The sequence below is a fragment of the Hyperoodon ampullatus genome (genome assembly GCF_949752795.1).
Source record: "Hyperoodon ampullatus genome assembly, chromosome: 3".
Lineage (NCBI taxonomy): Eukaryota > Metazoa > Chordata > Mammalia > Artiodactyla > Ziphiidae > Hyperoodon > Hyperoodon ampullatus.
In genome coordinates, this window is record NC_136916.1 from 30,278,044 (window position 1) to 30,301,102 (window position 23,059).

At 53.4% G+C, this 23,059-nt stretch overlaps 2 protein-coding genes across 4 annotated transcripts in view; one reads left to right on the top strand and one right to left on the bottom strand.

The window, feature by feature from the left end:
- PCSK6 (proprotein convertase subtilisin/kexin type 6) overlaps positions 1-5,778 on the bottom strand; it is a gene marked incomplete at both ends in the record, with an annotated part of 192,995 nt that extends 187,217 nt beyond the window's left edge. For all 3 annotated transcript variants that reach the window (XM_079700188.1, XM_079700187.1, XM_079700186.1), the window contains one exon: positions 5,488-5,778. In XM_079700188.1, coding sequence (XP_079556314.1) covers positions 5,488-5,778 — 291 coding nt within the window. The remainder of the gene's footprint in view (positions 1-5,487) is intronic.
- On the top strand, positions 5,777-22,712 carry LOC307049484 (uncharacterized protein; the record flags this gene model as incomplete). Its single annotated transcript, XM_079699060.1, has 3 exons — positions 5,777-5,813; positions 5,866-6,085; positions 22,586-22,712. The coding sequence occupies 3 exons, from the start codon at positions 5,777-5,779 to the stop codon at positions 22,695-22,697; spliced, it is 369 nt and encodes a 122-aa protein (XP_079555186.1). The 3' UTR covers positions 22,698-22,712.
- Between the last annotated feature and the right edge of the window lie 347 nt (positions 22,713-23,059).

A 23,059-nucleotide genomic window follows, 5' to 3' on the forward strand; every position in this document is an offset into this window, starting at 1 on the left:
CCACAATGAAGAGTAGCCCCCACTCGCCACAACTAGAGAAAGTCTGCGCGCAGCAACGCAGACCCAACGCAGCCAAAAATAAACAAATAAATAAACTTATTTAAAAAAAAGATACATGGGGCTTCCCTGGTGGCGCAGTGGTTGGGAGTCCACCTGCTGATGCAGGGGACACGGGTTCATGCCCCAGTCTGGAAAGATCCCACATGCCGTGGAGCGGCTGGGCCCATGAGCCATGGCCGCTGAGCCTGCGCGTCCGGAGCCTGTGCTCCACAGCAGGAGAGGCCACAATGGTGAGAGGCCTGCGTACCGCAAAAAAGGAAAAAAAAAAAAAAAGATACATGCACTCCTATATTCGTAGCAGCACTATTCACAATAGCCAAGACACAGAAACAACCTAAATATCCATCAACAAAAGAATGGATAAAGAAGATGTGGTACATATATACAATGGAATATTACTCAGCCATAAAACAAGAATGAAGTAATGCCGTTTGCAGCAACAGGGATGAACCTAGAGATTATCATACTAAGTGAAGTAAGTCAGAAAGAGAAAGACAAATACCATACGATATCACTTATATGTGGAATCTAAAATATGACACAAATGAACTTATCTACAAAACAGACTCACAGACATAGAAAACAGACTGGTAGGTGCCAAGGGGGCGGGAGGCAGGGGAAGGATGGATTGGGAGTTTGGGGTTAGCAGAGGCAAACTATTATACATAGGATGGATAAACAACAAGGTCTTGCTGTATAGCACAGCAAACTATAACCAATCTCCTGGGATAAACCATAATGGAAAAGAATATGAAAAAGAATGTATATATAAGTGAATCACTCTGCTGTAGAGCAGAAATTAACACAACACTGTAAATCAACTATAATTCAGTAAAATAAGTATAAAAAAAAAAAAGGAATCCTTTCCTTTCCCTATGTCATAAAGGCCTTCCATGGCAGTTACACATTCAGGCTCTCATTCCATCTGGAGTTTATTGTTGTAGAGTGTGAGGTGAGGGTCTGGCTGCCCTTCCCTGTGGAGAGTCGGCCCTCTCAGCACCATTTACTGAACTGCCCAGACTTCCCATCCACATGAGCCTCTTCTGCTCACATACAAGCTCCCACATATGCCTGGGTTGGAGTCAACTCCACCGATGGACCAGACCATCAATGGCCAAGGCGGAGCTGCCGTGATCACCAAGGCTTATGGTGGCAGAGATGCTGCCCATCTCCCTTCTCAGAGTCGTCTCTGGTATTCCAAGACCCTACTCTTCCTTTGTGTGATTTCATACTCCATATCAAAACGTATCAGCACTTAGGTTGCTTCCATGTCCTGGCTATTGGAAACAGAGCTGCAGTGAACATTGTGGTACATGACTCTTTTTGAATTATGGTTTTCTAAGGGTATGTGCCCAGTAGTGGGATTGCTGGGTCATATGGTAGTTGCATTTTTAGTTTTTAAGGAACCTCCATACTGTTCTCCATAGTGGCTGTATCAATTTACATTCCCACCAACAGTGCAAGAGGGTTCCCTTTTCTCCACACTCTCTCCAGCGTTTATTGTTTGCAGATTTTTTGATGATGGTCATTCTGACTGGTGTGAGGTGATACCTCATTGTAGTTTTGATTTGCATTTCTCTAATAATTAGTGATGTTGAACATCCTTTCATGTGTTTGTCGGCAATCTATATATCTTCAGATGAATGAATAAAGAAGATGTGGCACATATATACAATGGAATATTACTCAGCCATAAAAAGAAATGAAATTGAGTTATTTGTAGTGAGGTGGATGGACCTAGAATCTGTCATACATAGTGAAATAAGTCAGAAAGAGAAAAACAAATACCGTATGCTAACACATATATATGGAATCTAAAAAAGAAGATGGTTCTGATGAACCTAGGGACAGGACAGGAACAAAGATGCAGGCATAGAAAATGGACCTGAGGACACGGGGAGGGGGACGGGTAAGCTGGGGCGAAGTGAGAGAGTGGCATGGACATATATACACTACCAAATGTAAAATAGATAGCTAGTGGGAAGCAGCCGCATAGCACAGGGAGATCAGCTCAGTGCTTTGTGACCACCTAGAGGGGTGGGATAGGGAGGGTGGGAGGGAGACACAAGAAGGAGGAGATATGGGGATATATGTATACGTATAGCTGATTCACTTTGTTACAAAGCAGAAACTAACACACCCTTGTAAAGCAATTATACTCCAATAAAGATGTTAAAATGATTTAATTTAAAAAAATACTTTGTTAAAAAAAAATGAAGTAATACCACATGGTTTGAACAGTAAATGCCAATATGTCAAATTCCACTATTAAAAGATAAAAATTCCCAAATTGTCAAAATCAAAAATAAATAAACAGCTCATACCTGGCTTAAAAAAAAAAAAAAAAAAAACCTATCGCTACCACAACTAGACGACACTGAATTTACACGTTAATTCAGGGGACCTGTGAGTCAGCCCTCCCATCATGAACATAATCTGTCTCTCCATCATTCAGGCCTTCTTTCTCCCAATGCTTCTTTAAACGTTTTGTAATCTTCTCCACGAAAGTCTCGCGCTTCTCTAAGATTTCTTCCTAAGTCTCTAACAGTGCCTATGCTGCAGGGAATTACAATTCCTCTCATCTTTGCAGCTGTGGCCATTGTCGGGCAGCTCCTGTTGATCAAGCACCCACTCAACTCTCTCATTAGTTGGTCTCCAGGTTCTCTCGGATTATCCTTGTGGCTAATTTTGTCATCTGCCAAGAGTGCCATTTGACTCTTCCCAATCTTTATTCCTTTTTTTTGTAAATTGTGTTGCATTATCTGGGGCCCCCAGGACCAAAAGAGGCTCATTTGTCTTGTTCCTGATGATGCATATTTTTAAATGGAGCGGATCCTTTATCAGACTCTGAAAGGGACCCACGATTCAAGAAAGATGAAAAACCACTGGTCTAATTTACCTTTGCACCACATAAAATAAACAGAATCAGGTTATCAGTTGTATGAAAGAAAGAAAGTAAAGCAATCAAGCCAGAACTTGAGCGCAGCAAAGACCCAGGAGAAAAAGAGTCAGGGCAGGTATCGGGCATAACACTAACTGCCCATGAAGGGTTTGGGGAAAGAGTCACCCAAAGGAGACCTGGGACCAGAGAATGTAGCAGGAGACGAAGTGGACGAATCACAACTGTTGGAGGTGACACACTCTTGCTGTGTGAACACAAACAGCTTCCAGCCCGCGCTTCACCGCAGTTCACTCACCCATAAATCAAAGCTAATAATATCTACATCTTATTTATGAGTCACATATTCTCCTGGCTGAAAAGGCAAATAAGGTTTTTAAAGAGTTCTTACTGAATAGGTATTAGGTGGAGTGCTCCAGGCCTTTTCCACATTAGCAATGCACTTGGGGGAGGTGGGCAGGAAAGCGGGTTTGGGAATAAAGAATAACAGGCCCTCCTTGAGTAACTGCATGCGCGCGTGCGCGCACACACACACACACTCGCTTGACACAGCTCGTATCCCAAACCAAACAGCCCCTCCGTTTGAGAGTGCCTCCAGCGGCAGCCCCAGAAGCACGCCCACCAGTCAGCGTCGCTCAGCGTGGCTGAGCGACCACGCTGTGTGCAGTCCATCCTGGCTGTCCTGGACCAAGTAGGGAGACCCTGAGACACTCCCCCAGAAGGTCTCGGGTGGAGGGGTGCACACCCTGAGCAAACTTCTCTCCCACAGGCAAAGTGAGGACAGCAGACTTCATGCACAAGCAACTCAGTGAGTCAGACAGAAGTTGTTTCAAAGATCGGGCGTGGCCAGGGGACTGGCATTTCTGATCCCGGAGGACAGGAGTCATGAGGGGGGAGTCACCGTGCCTGTCTCAGGCAACGACCAGGAACTCTCCACTCAACTTCAGTCCCCCCTCTGCTCATTTAATTATAAGAGCCAGAAACCCAGGCACTTTGTAATTTGTAATTTACCACGCCATTTAAGAGTCACTTTTAGCGGAAGACAAATTGCTGGGCCATCTGGGCAGAGCAGCCAAGTTTAGCAGGAGCTGGAGCCCTAAGCCAACAGGGTAAGCAAGGCGCCGGATGGACCCTGAGGAGCCCCTTCTTCAGTCTGGACCATGAACCAGGGAGATTTAGAAACGACAGGGAGAATTGAATCCAGTGCTACCCAAAGGCAAATCTTAAATCACAGGATGTTTGGAGAGACGTGAGTGGTCAAAATACAATAACAAAAAAAGATATACGAAGGATGTGATGGGTTTTTTCAGACACACTCTAACCTGCGGTGTGAAGTACAGCTGAAACAGGTAGAATCCACTTTTCCCAAAGGTGGCACATCTCACATTAGCAGCATCCGGACTAGACTCAGGATGCAAAGAGATGTCATTTACATTAGGGCCGCACCACACTTTGCTGGCTTCTGTCACGGATAACGATGAAACTAAATTTAACGCCGCTTGGCAGTAGGGCTTGAGTTATGAGCGCGCGCGTCCCTGTCACTCCATTTGATCCTCTAAGTGTGTAGTTTGTAGGAGACTTGTTCACTGCACGGAGAGGTCCACTGGTGGGACGGCACATTTGAGCCTGCTGCGGCCCCTCCACCCGCCATAAATCAGGATCAACCCGCCCCACTGCCACCCCGCAGGGCTGGAGCAGGAAAAAGAGACCTGCAACCGAGGACCTTTGGAGTTATGCAGCCTCTGTGCCGGAGCTTGTCCCCTCTTGCTAACTGACAGCAGTCCTGAGGGCGAGGCCGCGGGAGGACGCCTGGCTCCCCAGCCAGGGTCAGGCCCGGCAGCTGCTCTGCGGCCAGAAAACACGGGATCGTCTCAACCACTGCGCACGTACGCACTGTCACTGTCCGGACAGATGAACAAGACGGGAAGTGACTTGCCTAAGGTCACACATCTGGTCCGCAGAGAACTACCATCAGAACTCCGCGCGGAGGCCCAGAAACAAAGCCAACTCCCTCCACCCCCGCCGTCGCCGCCAGAAGCCTGGAGGGGTTTCAAACGCGGGACCGCCGCCTCCGACCCTCGGTGCGACTGCCCGGTCCCGTGCAACCAAGAACGCCTCCCCGACGACGGCTCCCGGGCACAGGCACCGGCCGCCCTCCCTCCGGGAGTCGCGGACACCTAGGGAGCGCACGTCACCCCTGCAGCCGCCTGCCCCTCCGGTGCGCGCACAGGTTCCTGAGCCCCGCGCGGCCCGTCGAGGTCAGAGGGCCCGGCGCGGAGGGGCCGGGGTCGGCGGCGGGACAAGCTAGGGGGACACGGAGTACGGCTCCCGCCACGGGCTCCCATCCCGCGCGGACGGGCAGGTGCCCGCGCCCGGGGCGCTGCCCCCGTCGCGCCGGGCCTGCCCCGTTGTCCCCGCCGAGGGCCCCGCGCGCCGCGCTCCCAGGCGACTCCCTGAAGGGCGGCCCCTCGCGCCGCGCCCGCCGGAGGCCGGGAAAGTTTCGGGCGCGCGGGGCCGGCCGCACTCACCTGGCCCAAGTTGAGGTAGCCGTGCGCCGCGGCCACGCGGTCCGCCGCGGCCGAGCCGCCCAGCACTTGCACCGCCCAGTGGTTGGTGTAGACGGGGCGCGGCGGCGGCGGCGCGGAGCAGGCGGCGGGCAGCGCGAGCAGCAGCAGCCAGCGCCAGGGGCGCGGCGCGAGCGGCCGGAGCCCGGGCCCGCCGGCGCCCCCCGTGTCCGTGTCGGTGTCCGCGTCCCCGGCGGCGGCGGGGGCCCGGGGCGGCGGCCGGGGCCCGGGCGCGGGCGGCGTGCGCGGAGGCATGGCAACGGCAGGCTCGCTCGGCGCCCGAGCGGCGAGTGCGCCAGGGGGTGGGGTGCCGCCTTTTAAAGCCGCTCCGCGCCGGGGAAGCGCCGCCGCCGCCGCCGCTGCGGGCGGGAGCGAGGGAGGAGGGGACGGCCGCCGCGCGTTCCCGCCCGCGCGGCCCGGCGGCGCCCTGGCCCGCGCTCGGCGGCCCGCACCCGACCTTCGCGTGCCCGGGGCGAAGCGCCCCCCTGGAACTTCCCGCAGACTTCGGGGGCCCTTGGGACACGCGTTCCACTGGCGTCCGGGAGGGCCCGGGTCGTCTCAGGTGAGTCCCGTTCCCAGCCTGGCGGGCTGGGGGCCGGCGCCCCCCTCCGGTCGGGCAGCCTGGGGGCCTCATTTGCCTGATGGTGTTTTGACCTGCGGGCGAGGCCTTGCTCTTGCTCGTCTCTGCGTGAGACAAGCGGCTCGCCCTAGGTCCTGGGCTCTGGGGGAAGAAGGAAAGACAGGCCAGGGCCCATTCAGAACTAGGCCTGATGGAAGGGGCTTGGTGAGGGGGACAAAGACGTTTGGCAGATTAGCTGGCTTCGGGAGGAACCTCGGGGGACAGCCCCCAGGTTGCAGCCCACTGTGGGGTAGACGGTGCTGTGGATCCCGAGCTGTCCAGTGCCTAGCTGTGTCATCCTGGGCAAGTTGCTGTCCTTTTTGAGCACAGGGCTCCACCTGTGATTGCGGGTGACAGTAGTTATCTACCCCGTGGGGCTGTTTAGGGCATGACATGAGCGCTGGCCTTGCAATCGGCTGTTGATAAATGTTTATATGAGTGCAGGGCCTGCCGCGTGGTAGGTGATCGCTAGCTGTGTAGACTCTTAAAAGCTCCCGCTGACCTGGGACCAGTCAGTGGGAAAGTAAGGGGAATCATCTTGGCCCCTGCTGCCTGGAGCAGCCTAGAATCCAACAGAGACTTATTCGGTGCACCTGGAGAGCTGTAGAAATGTTCACACCTGCAACAGGTGAATGGCAGGATCTCTTCTCCCATTCCTCCCAAGGGGTGTTGGTCCCAACTGGCCACATGTGGAAAACAAGCCTTTATTACCCTGATTACTACCAGCTGGTGAAGAAACAAAAACTAGGCCAGGAAGGCCTTGAGGTGGGAAGGGAATGGTGCCCTGATGGTCTGTCTCCAGGAGCAGCCCCTTGCCTTCGGGCTGCTCTAGAGAGCTCACTGTGCGAGTCTGTGGCTTGGCAGGTGGAAGGTCGGTAACGAGGGGCAGGAGCAGGTGGGGACAGAGCAGGACTCATGCCGATGGCTTCCCCGGGTCCTTCCCAGCCTCCCTCTCAGGAGCCCTTCGGTTTCATAACCCACATGATTCATCCTTTCTGCTGGCGTGAGTCACCCCAGTGGAGGTGGGAGAACAGGAGGCCCGACAGGGACCAGCCAAATTCTTGTTCACAAGTGCTCCTGCCAGGGGCCCCTCTGGAACCTGGGGATTGAATTCCCCCACTTTCTTCCCTTTTCTGCACTAAATGCAGCTTGTCCTCCCTTTCCTCCCCTGGCCAAGTGGGCTCAGCCCACGATGCAGAATGCAGGCCCTGAGTTTCCCTCCTGCAGATGGCCTCGCCCTGCCCACGTGAGAGACAGAGGCCCTAACACAGACTGGGCTGCCCTGCGGGAAACCACACTGCCCTGACAGGGCAGAAACAGTGCCCAGAACCCACAGCCTGTCTCTTCCCAATGCCACCCTGGCTGCCCACAGAGGAGGGACACTGGATTAAAGGCCTCCCTCTGTCACTTACCAGCAATACACCTGTCACCTCTCTGGCCCCTGTTGGCCAGACTGTCCCTCGGCCCTGTCCTGGACCCTGTGTTGTACTCCTTCAGGTACGTGACCCTCTTCAAGCTAAGGCTACAGTGCACATAATCTAAGTTATTATGCAGCGGCTCATGTCTCCCAAGAGAATACTGCCACAGCAGCAGTGATTTTGACAGACAGAGATAAGGGTTTTTCCATAATAATTTAGTAGATTAAGGGATTCAGCCCACTGAACTGAGAGGAGACTAAAATGCATCTGAATTTTTATTTGGAGGGATCCAGATTTATTTTATTAATAGATCTGCTCATTTGGGGCTAAACTTTCCATTTATTGTGAACATGCCCAGACAATATCTTGGCTTCAATGTTGTCGGGAGCCCAGCTTCCCAAAATGAACATCTTAAAGCACCTGCTGTGGGTTGCCCATTGACTTACAAGGTGACAAACAGCTCGGTCCCAGAAGGACCAGCCTTTTGCACTGTGACCGGATCTGGAATAAGACCTGCCTCGTCTTCCTGTAGGGAGGGGGTTTACCACTCACTCCAGCTCTCCAGATGGCCCTTGAGGGCCACACAGCTCTGTAGGGATGGGGAGGTGGGGCCTGCTCCTTCCCTAGTCTTAGGTCAGCAGGCCTGCCGATGGACAGGACGTAGACCACAAAGGTGACTGGAGCCAGGAAATTTTTCAGAAGTTTTTTTTTTTTTTTAATTATTTTTTGGTCATACTACACGGCATGTGGGATCTTAGTTCCCTGACCAGGGATCGAACCCACACACCCTGCATTGGAAGCGCGGAATCTTAACCACTTTGGAAGGAGGCAATTTCTGGATCAAATTCTGTTTCAACACACCCCAAGTGGCTATGTGAAGTCTTCTGCTATCAAGTGGTCTGGGCACCCCTTGGCCCCAGCTGTGTAATCCTGTACTTGCTGTGAAGGGATCAATGGTGGGCATGAGAACACATAATTCAGTAACATCTTCCCAGTGATGCCACCTCCTCTTGTCTGATTTGGGAAGATACTAGCATAAATATCACATCTTTGTATTAGCATTTTCTAAAACTTCTGAAGGGAAGTTTTCTAAAACTTCGGAAGTGTGCTAGGTTTGGTAGGTTGGGGTGGCATCCCTCAAAGAATGCCCGATGGGCACCACCTTCGGGATGTGGGAGAAGAGCATGCACTCAGCAGAGCTTCCCTGCTACTTGTGTGCAACCCCGGGCAAAGTTATCCAGTATCCTCTGCCAAAATGGCAGTAATGATGCTGTGCCCATGCAGGGGAGCTGCGGAGCCAGTCAGGGCTGACAGGGGCCAAGCCCCTTGCCCAGCCTGGCACCAAGTACACGCTGAACAAATGGTGACACCGGTGACCACTGCTGCCGCCGGGCACCAGGAGCCTCCAGTGGGGTAACATGGGCAAGGCTACACACTCTGTCCCTCTGTGGGGTTCACAGGCACATAAATGTCCTGTCCTTCCGCCAGGCCTAGTTGCACATTTCCTCACATCTTAACATCCCTGAAATCGGGGAAAATCTCACAGTCAGTGTCTTGTGATAACCACTGGGCTGGACCGAAACTGACTTCTTCCTGAGAGGATCTGCGTTTGCTCCTGCCAGTGATCAGGGATACAGCTCCTGAGACCCCTTGGGGACCATGTGGGTGGTGTGACCCCCAGCTGAGAACCAGCTTATGGTTCAAATGATCAGTGCAAGCGTTTCTCCCTGCCTCCACCATGGCCAGGGGAGAGGCCAGAGGGCTCCCTGCTGTCCCTCTCTGGTGGTGGGTTTATTTCTCATCTTCTCCTGCACCAACGGTGCAGCCTTTCATTGGCACGGCTTCATGGAAGAGTCCCCATGACACTTCCCAACTTGGACACTTTTCCTTTCTCAGTAATATGTCAAATCCTGATGCATCTTCCACTTAAGGGTGTCTCTTGGATTTGATGAATATGGCATTAATGCCTCTAAGACATATTGCAGTAAAGATGCCTATTTTGACTCTCTCAAATGTATTTGATGTTTCTTCTTGTAGCATCTATTAACATCCTACAGCAGAGGTACAGAGAGTGCCGTGTTTTTAATGAAAATCTGTTTTGACTCCTTTGGCAAAGCAAAGGTCTTCCATTGCCTGGTTACTGTGAATTTTCAAATTCTACCCTTCTCTCAGGAGAACACCTGGATGCTTTAGACTACACAGCATTCAGAGGTGTGATGCCCGATGGGACACATTCTGTAGAGCTGACAGCCCTGCCACCAAGCCTGGATAACACATACGGTCCCTAGCCTGGGGGGACAGGAGATGCTGACACAGACGCCACATAGCGAGTGAGCCTGTGATGAGAGTGGGCCCACGAAAGAGTAGACCACTGCCTCCCTTCACCCCTTCCACACACACCCCGTCTCCTCACCCCCCCCACCCCCGGTCCCGAGAAAGCACCCAGGCCCACCCAGGGCTTCTACAAACCAGGGGTCCCCCAACTGACTCCAAGTCTTTTCACCCCAAATCCTTCTCGCTGTGGCGGGTCAGGGGTCTTCCCTTTCCGTCTTGCTCCACCTTCCACTCTGTGTTATTGCCAGTTTATCTCATCATCTCCTCAGTGTGGGCTCTGATTCATATTGGGCTTTACTCCTTTTGGTGGGGGGGGGGGTTGACCATCTGGGGGGGTGCGTGGAGCAGCTCTCTGCCCACCCCACTCCCACCCACTCTTTGCCTCTCTGGTTAGACTCTCCCTTTATACCTAGATCCTCGTCTTAAGAGTCTTGTGAAAACTGCTTCTCCTGCAAAACAATTATTGTGAATCTAGCAATCATGTATCTCAGTGTTCCTTTCATAAACTCCCAGGTGGAAATTTAGTGTCAAACAAGGAATTTAGGAGCAAAACAGCTGAAACTCCCTCAGAAGCTCTTCCCAACTAAGAATGAAAGCTTTGACGTTTCTCTGTTTTCCCTTCTTGCCTTGGCTCCCAGGAGGCTCCACACCTCATGTGACAGAAAACCACAATGGTTTACTTTCTCCTTGCCGCAGCAGTTAGGATGCCTCTAGGTACAAGTACTACAATATCCAAGTAAAAGGCACGTGGACAATAAAGATGGCTCACTATCCCATGAACAGGAATTTGGTGAGAGCTGGATCCAGGGTTGTTAATTCAGCAGCTCAGTGATAGCAGGGCTCAAGATGGCCTTCCTATCCTTTGCCTGGCTTTCTCCTCATGGACAGAGACAACTGTCCCACACTGGGGCATCTCAAGACAGCCTCCAAGGAAGGAATGGCAGGAGCGACCTTCCCTCTCCTGACTGTCTCATCTCCTTAGGGGAAACACACCCAATGTCCAGTCCATTTCACCTCAGGCCCCACTGACCCGAACTGGATCACAAACCCTCCCCCTCCCAGGTAATCACTGACAGAGTAAGCGGGGTCACCCGTGTTGGTTTGCATCAGTCTTGGTTTTCCTCCTGGGGAAACATCACCGCCCCAGACTGAGCAAAATCAGAGATCTGCTAGCAAGACGCTGGTCCAGGAAGGCTCCTGGCTGGGCCTACCATCTCCTCCCCTCCCTTTCTATTTCATCACCTTCATATAGATTCAGACTGCAAATGCGTATTTATTGAAAGGAAGAACAGAAGGGAGGAGGGAGGGAAGGAGGAGCCCCCGCCACGCCAAGCAGACCCCCAGGATCGCACGGCATTTTACCCGAGCCCAGCAGATGGGCAGCGGGATCTGCGTCTTATTCCTGGGTGAGGACATCATTCCTTTGATGCCAGGATGAGTTTTGGCTTCGTTGCCTGAGCACTCTTTCCAAGTGAGAATAAATTAGGAACTTGGGCTCCGCCCCCCCCCCCACTCTCTGAAAATGGAGCGAGGCACAAGCTGGAAAGAAGAGCTCGAAATCCAGTCCTTTCTAGACAACCATTGTCTCGGGAACCCGAGTGTATAAAGAGATAATGGGGAACGTGCATCTCAGGGGCCGGGCTGTGTGCAGCGGAGGAACTGGCTGCTGCGGCCAGAGGCAGCAATGCAGTCGGTCACTCCTCTGTCCCCCCGCCCCCTCCAAGCTGCCCCTCCCTGGTTGCCCCTCCCTGGTTCCTCAGGGAACCCTCCCCCCACCCCCCCCCCCACCCCGTGGGCTCCTGCTCTGGCAATTGCGCACAGTCATCTCTTCCTCTCCCAGATCCTTCCCCTCATCTGCACGTTTCCCAGCGCCCCGCCCCCCACCCTACACAGGCTCCCTCACCCCCCCTCCCCCCTCCGAGGCCCTGGAGAAGGTCACCTGGCTCTTCACCTAAGGGTCACTGCGCCTGGCTCTCCATTGACTCGGCACCTGAGACCGCAGCCGACCGCGGATGGAGAACCAGCCACCCGTCTCCCTGACACGCGCCATCCACACCTCCGCAGTCGTGCAAATCCCCACGCTCCTTTCTCCACCTCCCACCCTGTCCCCACCTTCACTCTCCCGAGGCCCCGCGTCCTTCTTCACCAAGTTCTCAGGGGAAACCGTCCTCCCCCACTGCACCCGTGGGCTCTGTCTCCCCACCCTGCTGCCCGAGGGGGCCCCGCTCCTGCCGAGGACCCCACTCCCTTCCCGGGCGCCCCCCTGCGCCCGCCCCCCCGCCCCACCACATGGTTCTTCAAGGGTGTCCCGGCACCAGCTGCTGAGTTCTCTCTTTGCTGCTGTGATTCCAGCATCTTTAAAACAGCAATTAACAACGAACTCTCCAGCTACCCTCCCATTTTTCTTCCTCCCTTTATAGGAAAACAAAACTCTCAAAAAGTTGTCTCCACCCAGTGTCTCGGTTTCTCTCCGGTGCTCTCAAACCCACGCCAATCAGATCACCCCTCACTGCCTGAAGCCACACCCTGCTTGCTGTCACCACTGCCCCGGGTGGCTAGAGGCCAGGGGCCAGTTCTCAGCCCTGGTCCCCGGAGCCCTTCCTGCAGCATGTGACCACTCATCCCTGAAGCCTTTCCCACGTGGCCTCCGGGACACCCCTCCCCACCGCGCTGGTCCCCCCAGCATAGAGGCTGCTCCTCAGTCTCCACTGCTGGTTCTTCTTAGCATCAAGGGCCCCAAGCCCCAGTTCTGGGCTTCCTCCCTCTCCCCTGCCCACCCACCTCCACCGCCCTGCCGGGGAAGTCAGTCATTTTCATCACTGCGGGTGCCCATTACCGGCTGATGGTTCCCAACCTGTGTCGCCAGCTTGGACATCACACCTCAGCTCCAGACACTGAGGACATCTCCCCTCTGCGTCTAAGGCTCATCACACAAACTGAGCTCCTGCTCTTCCCAGCCCCCTAGCCCACCCCCAGATTTCCCATCATGGTAAAGGGCAGCCCCGAAGCCTGCGGCCCCCTCGACCCCTCCTCGAGTCTAGGCTCTCAGGGAATCTGGTCATTTCTGCCTTGGAAATCCATCCAGAGCCTGAGGTACTTCTCACCACTCCCACTGCTACCGCCCTGGACCAGGCCACGCTCACACGTCCCCTGGTGGAACTCAGCAGTCTCCTAAATGCCCTCCCTATGCTGCCCTTGCCCCTTGAATCAGCCCTCAACACTGGGGATCATGTGAAACAGAGTCACATAGGCCACTCCCCAGCTTAGAGTCCTTCCAGGCTCACGCAGAGCAAAACCAAAGTCCTTGCAGCCCCAGAGGTCCCTTACAACCCACCCCCAGCCTCCACCCCCACCATGCATAGCCCGTTGGTCAGATATTGGAAGAGCATTGAACTGGATGGTTTGAGCTTCCCGGAGGAAGTGACTTTTAAGCTGAGCTCAAAGAAATAAACAGGAAATACCCAGATGAGCAGACATCAGTCAGGTCTAAGTAGGAAAACAGAAACTGCATCAAGTGTTTACAGTGGAGGGAACTGGTGACATGCATGATGGAAGAGCTGAGATGGGGGAAGGAGGGGCAACCCGACATTAACACGGACTCCCCCACCCCCAGTATCACCCAGCTCCAGGCAAAGCGCCTGGCAGTTGGTCCGGCATGTGCAAAGGCCCTGGGGCAGGAGGAAGGTGGTGTGGTGGGAGAGCTGGAAGAGAAGCAAAGGGGCAGGGGCACTGATAGTGAAAGGAGGGTGGCCTGAGAGGGGACACGAGGCCAGGCTGGGGCAGCTTCACCAGCCCTGGCAAGAATTTGGACTTAATGCCAAGAGGTGTGGAAAGCAAAGGAGAGATGCTCCCGCTGTTGCGACCAGCCAAGCCTCGTGGCTCTCAAGCCTGTATCTGCAGCCCTTCCCATCTTCAGAAGGACACACTTTGGGTCCCACACCTTTAGCTCTTTACTCAACACCCTCACTGTCTCTGGCCTCTTATACACCAGCCTGCTCACCTCCGCCCTGCCCAGACCCTGGCCTCAAACATTCCCTGTGACATCCATGGAAGTGCTGTTCCCTCACCTGGCTCCTGCCTGGCTCCCCATCCCTCCCCACCCCCTGGGCTCCCGTCCCAGCGGAGGCCTCACCGTGCACACACAAGCTGTCAGGATAACTTCCAACCTGGCTCTCTGCTCCAGCTCACTGCCCCTCTAACCCCACCCCCGACCTGAGGCTTGGTTCCCACGTGCTCTTGGGAGCCTACTTAGACCACTGTGAATGTTTGCAGCCAACAGGGTGGAGACCAAACTCCATGAGGCAGAGCGCTCATGGCCTTAGCAAGCTGGCGCTGTCTTTCTTGCTCTTCCTGCCCCATCGTGGGCCAGCCACCTTCCCAACCACCTTCCCAGATGGATCAGCCCTTCAGGCCCAGGCTGCTTGGATTTTGACACCTCCTCCCTGGGTGTGCCTTTCTCTCCTCCCCGCCCCCCCATGCAAATTTCTCCTGCCGCAGGGCATCTCCTCTGTGAAGCCTTCCTTCACCAAAAGCACCCCTCCCATGCCCCAGCCCTCTCCCTCTCGTCCCCAGGCAGAACTGCTCACCTGGCTGTGCTGCCTTATGTTCTGGTTCTGGAATCTCTCACACCCAGCTCAGTGTCGACTGGGGGCTGAGTCTCAGAAGCTGCTTTCCAGCTCTTGGGGCTCCCTGGACCTCTCTTTCCTCTCTGGTAGGAAGAAGCCTCAGACCTGGTGCCCTTTCCCTGTACAAACAAGCTAGAACCTCCTTCTGGGGTTTCCTACAGCAGTCTCTTCCAGAACCTTGGAGGAGGATAAGCTAGTCTGACGTGGGCAGGCAGGACTGTGAAGGGAATCCTACAGGTTTAAAAACAATCCATTGGAGCCCCGGGTTTTTCCTATAAATATGATTGCTGTCATCCTAAATGTCACTCCGTCCAGCTTATCTATCCCTCAGTATCAGGTGACAATGATTTTGCTAAAAGAATCAAGACCAGAAGACCTGACTGTAGGTGGCCAAGAGCAGCAGCAGATCCAGGGCTAAGGGCAGCAGAGCCGGGTCTCATCGACGCCAAGCAGCCCTAGGACCAGGGCAGGCGTTGGGCTTGCCGAGCCGGGGCTGCAGGAGTGCAGAGGGGCTTTATGACGAGTCGGTGTATCACGTGAAACAAGGGGCCTAGAGACGAGAGAAGCCTGGTGACCACAGGCCCCGAGAAGCAAGACGCAAAGGCACCCACGTTCCTTTCCACATGCTGCTTCAATTTTCTGCTGACCTGAACATAGCTTCCTGCAGCATTGCCCTGGTGTGGGCCCCGGAGTCCGGTCTCAGGCAGGGCGGGGCAGTGGGCAGTGGGGTGGGCTCTGGGCAGTGGGTAGAATCCAGCCCAGCACTTGCTGGCTGTGTCACTTTGGACAGGTCACCTCGCCTGCTAGGCCTCAGTTTCCTCCGCCGTAGATGAGACTTAAAACGGCCCCTCCATGGAGAGTAGGCAAGGTCATTCATGCAGGGCCAGGACCTCGAGGGCAGCCAGCAGGCTGGCAGCAAAGCTCCTGAGACGTGTGTCTCTGGTTTGGCAGATGCTGGCAGGGGTTGTGGTGACAGCAGAAGCGTGGGGTGGCAGGGCACTGTGCCGAGTTACATTTAGATGTTACTAAAACCTAAATGGTTACTGTTATCTTGCTTGGATCTATGTGGTGAATTTAGGGCTTCGAAAAATCCACTTGAGGCTTTTTATATACTCACTATTTATAGTCTAAACTCTCCCAAATCCCCGACCCAGCCAAAATCATTCCTGCTGTGTTTTCTCTCCACCCAGACGCACTAGCAGCAGAGAACACAGCGGCATGAACTGCGGCCCCAGCAAGCCCAGCACTCTTTCTCCTCAGGGAGCGACACCCAGGAACTCCTCTGCCCTGTGCGGGGCCACTGGCCACCATGTCCAGTCCCACCAACAATGCCACCAAGCCTGCCGTTCCATACGGTCATTTCAAAAAGGTGGAAAATTTGGTAACCAAAAAATATTTCTGTGACCCATACGATTTTGCGTCTAGCTCTCTTCATCTGGATCGGGGCTAATTCCCTTATTATTTTTCTTTCTCCTGAGCCCCTTTTACCCCAATCCTGTAAGGTGATCTTTCATTACAAACCAGCAACATGGAGCAGTGTGCTCCCCCCAAGCATGTAGTCATCATGGGTCACAGGTGGTCACCCTCGTTCTCTCAGTCCCCACCCTTGGGAACCTTCTCGCTCACAGCCAAGATGCTGCGCCTCTCAGGTCAAAGTTCATGGAGGGCTTGGGGCACAAGCAGTACCACAAGACAGCACAGCAGGAAGTGAGCTCAGGTCCTGTCTCCTGGAACAGGCAGGGGAGGGTCTGGACAGAGCAGATGCCCAGGCAGGAGAAGGAGAGGCAGTGGAGTACTGTGGTTAGAGCAGAGATTCTTGAACTGACCATCTAGGTTCTCATTCCAGCTCTGCCATTCCTAGCTGTGTGACCTCAGGCAAGTCAGTTAACCTCTCTGGGCCTGGGTTTTCCCAACTGAGGATAAAATGGGCACAAAATTTGTGTTCATCTCAAATGAGTCAATGTAGATAAAGTGCTCTGACTTGTGCCCTGCGCTTAGACAGCATCACGTAAGAGGTGTGGTTATGAGGCCAGACATCTGATTGCTACCTGTAAACACATGCTGCAGAAGTTTGTGTGCGGCTGTGGGAGCACAAATGTGCTCCAGGCCGGCCAGCCCCATGGCGCCGCTCCACGGAGACAGATGCTCCACATCCCAGACACAGAAGGAGCACGCAGCGCACAGACAGCCCCAGGGCCATCAGGAGGAAGCCAGGCAAGGAAGGAAGGAGGAAGTGGGGGCCAAGGAAGGCAGGACAAAGGCGGGGCAAGGAAGAGAAACACTCATGTCCTACTGAGGGCTCTGCCAGGCTTTCACGTACATCTGTGTCTCATTTGTTTTTAAAGCCGCCCCGTACAGTGGTTATCACTCCTCCCGTTTTACAGATAAAAGTGAATGTTCTAGTCAGGGTGGAGGGGTGGTTGTGAAGGCACAAGACAAAGGTGGAGGAGGAAGCCAAGTCACGCCCAGAGGTGCCTGTCCTGTCCCGCAGACAGTGAGAGAGATCCCTGGATGACGGGCAAGGCCCACGAGGCCTGGAGGGCGGGGAAGCAGAACCCTCCGCTGGTCCACCTGGGGGTCGGCAGAAACGGGCAACAGGCTTGGGGAAGTCACTGGCTGATGGTGACCATCTGTGCCATCCCCACCCCAGGGCTGTGCTCCTGGGCACTCAGGGTCCCTCCAGAACTGCCCCCGGGGTCAGCAGGCTACACTGTTGCCCCTAGAGGAGACAGAGGAGGGAGGAGCCGTGTCTGGAGCAGCCGGCCCAGGGAGGCCAGGAGGGAGGTCAGAGTTTCCAAGCTGAGGAACCCCTGGGTGGGGTGCCCGCCAGCCCCGGAGCTGCCTCCACTCTCTGTCTCCCTGTCAGAGGAACTCAAGAAAGTGAGTGCCCCGGGTGGGGGCAAAACTGGTCCTTTGGGACACAAAGCCCAAGGATGCACCCACACCCCCATGGCCTTCCTCCAGAGGCAGCAGCGTGGCCACATCTGAGGACGGGCACCATCCACCAGCCCGGGGTGCACATTTCCACAGAGCAGTTGCAGGACTAGCTGGTAGGCTTGCAGATGAATGCTAGACGCCCAGTTAAATTTGAATTTCAGATAAACAATGAAAAAACTTTTCAGTATAAATACATCCCACACAATAGTTGGGATATACTTATACTAATTATTCATCTGAAATTCCAACTTACCTGGCTGTCCTGTAATTTTCTTTGCTAAATCTGGCAACTTTACATGGGGACCAAATGCTTCTGCTGGAATTGGGGAGGGCAGGGTATCACTAATACTTTAAAAATGAAGTGCCAGGCGAAGGTTTTGGTTTAAAAATTCAGAACCCCTTCTGATGGGGCCAGGAATCAAGGCAATGCAAACCATTAAAAGTGTCTTGCTTTCATCTTTTTGATGCCTCCCTACCGAAGGACAAGGCACTCTATCAAGGGTCTAGAAACATCTTTCTGCCCCCAATGTCTGTTTAGAAGGCACCCCCCTGCCAGTGGTATTTGGAAATTGAATTATACCTTCTTTTTTAAAACAGAAAAGAAAAAGTCTTCTCTCCGGGGCAGCATTCACATGCCCATGAGCTCTGCCATCAAGTATGAATATTCTCTTAAAAATAAAAATTATGGTGTACTTAAAAAGGAGCATGTTATGTCAGCACTGGTGATAAGACAATTTATTACTGTCTACAAAAAGAAGGCTCTAATGATGTGGTGGAAGCTGGCTCAGTGGGCTGTAAATTATAAGCCATTCTCTCGCTGGTGGAGATAGTTCCTCCTGTCAAGTCACTGCCCTCCCCTTGACGACCACGGGCTGCGGAGCGGCAGTAACTACATGCCTGTCACCTGGGGAGCAGCCCCACTCCGCCCCTTGGGGCTCCCCCCACTAGTCCACACAAACCTCCCACGACCTCTAGTCACATCTTTGGGACACATGTCCTTTTTGACATGAAAAAATAACAACTGTTTATGGTCTTCTAATAGGCAAAACGAAAAAGAGAAAGAGAGAGGAAGGGAGGGAGGGAGGGAGGAAGGAAGGAAGGTGAAGGGAAGGAAGGGAACAGAATGCAGAGTTCATGGGGAGAGGAGCAGATTCGAGATCAGAAGGCCTCATTGGACACCCTGCTTTGAGGGAAACGCCCCTCCCTCCTGAGCCAGGCTTTCCCTGGCTGGAAGATGAAGGACTTGGGCTGAAGGGGACACCGACAGGGACTGCTGTTCCCACAGGTGCTGTGCTCCCATGCGGTGATGAGCCTCCTGAGCAGGAGGGGTTCAAGAAGAGCTGGGGCAGCACCTGCTGCAGATGGGGAGGAGGGGCCTCCTTCGCCCTCCAGGAAGCTGAGCTCACACTGACTCCCAGGGCCGGCTCCCCAATGCCACAACTCAGTGTAAACAGCCTCAAGTCCCCCGCACCCACCTCTGGCAGAGCTGGTGAGCACCCCACATCTTCCCCTCCAGTGGCCTTACCACTGTACAAAGGCGAGCTGTGCAATCAGCCCCTTCCCCTGGAGCCCGCTGTCTGCATCCAGACAGAGATGTGCACACCATGAACAAACAATATGGGTGATCGCTAGGCAATAAATATGACTACATGTGTCTAGTGTGTATGAGCCTGCGGTTAAGTGCTTTCCTACAATGGCTGAAGGATTAGTTGGCAGCGTTGCCAGACAAATACTAGATGCTGAGTTAAATTTGAATTTCAGATAAAGAATGGGAAAAAAAAATTTTTTTAAGTAGAAGTATATCCCACACAATAGTTGGGATATAGTTATAAAATGATTTGCTATTTATCTGAAATTCCAACTTAGCTGGCTGTCCTGTATTTTTATTTGCTAAACCTGGCAACTCTAGATGGGGACCGAATGCTTCAGCTGGAACTGGGGAGGGCAGGGTATCAGTAATACTTTAAGAAGAAGTGCCAGGCGAAGGTTTTGGTTTAAAAATTCAGAACACTTTCTGATGGGGCCAGGAATCAAGCTATTCAAACCATTAAAAGTATCTTGCTGAGCTCAGATACAGGCCATTAGGCATCTAGACAGATTAAAATAACGTAAAAATAAATAAAAACAAAGAAACACACAGACAGGGAGGGAGATAAGACTAAATGAAACATCTGAGACTACTGTAATAACCCTTGGGGCCTCAGGCAGCAGCATCCATGGGAGAAGTGGTGGTTCGGAAATGGTTCGTGCCAGGGAGGTTTTGCGAGCTGGTTTATCAGGCAGGATTTGGGTGACCCGGGAAGCACGCCTTTGCCTGCCAATCCCTCTCCCATCCTGGCCCCAGCGGGCTCCGCCCAGGCCAGGAGTGCCACAGCACCCATTTGCTGTGCTCGTTCCCCGCCCCCCCAGGGTCCTTCCCTGCTCCCGCTACCCACCCTGACACCCCAGCAAAATGGACAATTGTCCAAGCCACAGGCACCCCTTCCAAACAATTCCTATTTCTTCTATTTTGTCATTTCCTTTCACATCTTATCTGTCTTCTTGAGTTTTCAATTGTTTTTCCTCCATTTTCTTGTTACTTATTTTCCCCCCAAAAATGTTTTTCTGATCGTCAGCAAGACACCTGTGCCTATATATAACCCAACGTGAATTCTGTCTGTTGCCCTTTCTGCCCCATGGGACTAGGCACCCGTGAACTTTTCCGTGAACTCTGCTTTGCTGGGGCAGGTGTGGTGAGAGACACAGCACTTGGGGCAGCTCGGACACCAGGCAGGAGGCCGTGGGGACACACACCGCCCTTTGCAAGGAGGAGTCCAGGAGGAATGTCAACAGCACTGTCTTCTAGTGCAACAGGGGGGGCAGGGTTAAGGGTTAGCGACTGCAGTTCTACATTAACCAGCCCTTCTGGGGATCTACAGAATAATGACAATGTTTGGACTGTCGGTGGCAAGGCTGTAAGCAGTCCTAGGGTTGTCTGAGCCACGGGTTAAAGAGAATCTATGATACAGTAATTTACTGAACTGTTCTCTAATTACATGAAAATTGTCATCCACGTCTGCCACACACGGGAACAGGGTGCCAACCACATTGTGACTAATCTACGTGTTGTCAGGTTCATGGAGAGCTGGCTGTACCTGCCATCGCTGGACCCAAAATTCTTCCTATTCTGTATTATTTTGTGCTTTTGCCCAGAGAAAAATGATGCATTAAAGCAGAAAAGCAGGTACAGGCTGTCCCCAAATGAGCATGTTAAAAGGCAAAGACACATCGAAATGTCAAACTTTTGCCACCAGCCCATCATTTGAACGCTTTTCCAGCCGAGCGCATCTGCAGTGACATCGACACCTCCCTGTGCTTCGCCAGGCAAGGGGGGCGCTCCTGCTGGCCGTCACCAGGGACCTGGACCAAACCCTGATGCGGGGGCGTCATCCCTTATGTTGGAGGAGCAATCAGGATGCACCGTGTCAGTGGGTGTCTGGGAGCCTTTCAGACCAACCAAGCGTTAACAGCCCATCTTGGCCCCAGATCCTCTAACACGGCCCTGATTCTGCTCTGCTCAGAGCTTCACATGAAGGTGACGCGGTTTCTCGTTTTAAGTGAGACCGAGATGCACACTACCTCCGTGCAGACATACATCACTCAAAGCTTTTCCCACAGATGCCAAAAGGGTCCAACCCACAGCCCCAAAGGCAAAGATAACCAAGTGGTCGTTAAAACTGAACAAATACAGGGCTTCCCTGGTGGCGCAGTGGTTGAGAGTCCGCCTGCCGATGCAGGGGACACGGGTTCGTGCCCCAATCCGGGAGGGTCCCACATGCCGCGGAGCGGCTGGGCCCGTGAGCCATGGCTGCTGGGCCTGCGCGTCCGGAGCCTGTGCTCCGCGACGGGAGAGGCCACAACGGTGAGAGGCCCGCGTACCGCAAAAAAAAAAAAAAAAAAAAAAAAACTGAACAAATACAATCAAGATAAGAGTCTAAGTGCTAGTGGAAAAGACAGTGGCACTGAAAATAGCCTGAAGGGGCTGGCAAGATGGCCTGCATTTTTGGCCAGGTGAGGATTTTTTCCATGTGAAATATGTAAGCGATGTACAGATTCCACCAACACCCTGAACACCAGATTGGATCTAAAGGTCAGAGCATTCGCTGATGCTGAAATTCAGGGGTCGCCCAGGCCATCCACGCCATCCTTATGCACCTTGGCTCTCGGGGTGGTAGGGGTGAACATGGGGAGGGAGATCCCTTGGGGCTGGGCCCACACGCATGCAGTTTCCGAGGCCTTCGGATGCTGGGCCTGTGACCTGGGCTGTTAGACGTGGTCCACTGGAGGCTTAGCTTGGCACGTAAGAGGTCATGAAATGTAGGAACTACCTCCTACAACGAGACGGGAAGGGAACTGGGAGAACAGGAGGCCGTGGGCACCTGCCAGGTGGCAGGTCAGCTGCCAACTCACTGGGGTCTGTCTGCTGGAACCCAGAGGTGGCTGTTGGGGTGAGGAGGCAGGTAAACAGGAAGCAAAAAGGGTCTCCCAGTCTTTTGAACTAACCTGGGCTTTCTTACATGATTCTCTCATAAGACCAGCATGCAAGGGACCCTCTCTGAGCAGAGGCCACTACAGAAATCTGTCAGTGCAGGGGCGGGTAGAGGGGCTGGGGGAGAGGTCCAGCTGGCAGTTGGCTCTATCACTGAAGGTCATAATAATGGACTTTCTTTTATACTTCGTCTTGTTCTGTTCTTAGGTCTTCTACATCACATTCTACCAAAACCACTCGGCCATTTTGATTCATAACTCGGACACTTTTCTTATCATCCACCTGGCACACGCATGCACACACCCACGCGTGCACACACACGGCCATCAAAACAATACCGTGGGCTTCCCTGGTGGCGCAGTAGTTGAGAGTCCGCCCGCCAATGCAGGGGACATGGGTTTGTGCCCCGGTCTGGGAGGATCCCACATGCCGTGGAGCGGCTGGGCCCGTGGGCCATGGCCGCTGGGCCTGCGCGTCCGGAGCCTGTGCTCCGCGGCGGGAGAGGCCACAACAGTGAGAGGCCCGCGTACTGCAAAAAAAACAAAACAAAACAAAAAAAACCAATACCATGTCCACAGTAAGCTTATCCTTAATTTTGCAGAAGTCCTAATGAGGAAGGGACTGTCCCTCCTACCCCCAGCGAGGCCACCATCCTGGAGCCTGATGACAAATGGATGACAAATGCTGAAGACCCTCGTGTCCTGATGGTCTAAGACACTGCTTTTCACTATCAACTTTTTCACATCTAGTTCTCAGAACAAGGATGTATTTATTCACAATGCAACTGTTTTGTGCCTGTCTCCGCCTATCAATAAACAGTGTTGTGGATGGACGGGCCCTTGTGGTTCTTACTATGACTGCAAGATACCCTTCAGCAACAGCCATCAGGAAACTTGGAGAAAATAAAGGTTTATTACCTACAGGACCTGGAAATTACACAGCCACACAGAGAGTTCTCGGGGCTGGGGTTCTGCTTTTACTGGGGTTGAGGGCGGGGCCTAGGGTTTCACAGGCTGGCTCACTATTGGTGAATTTAAAACACAAGAGCAGGAAGGGAAAAAAAAAAACCCAAGTG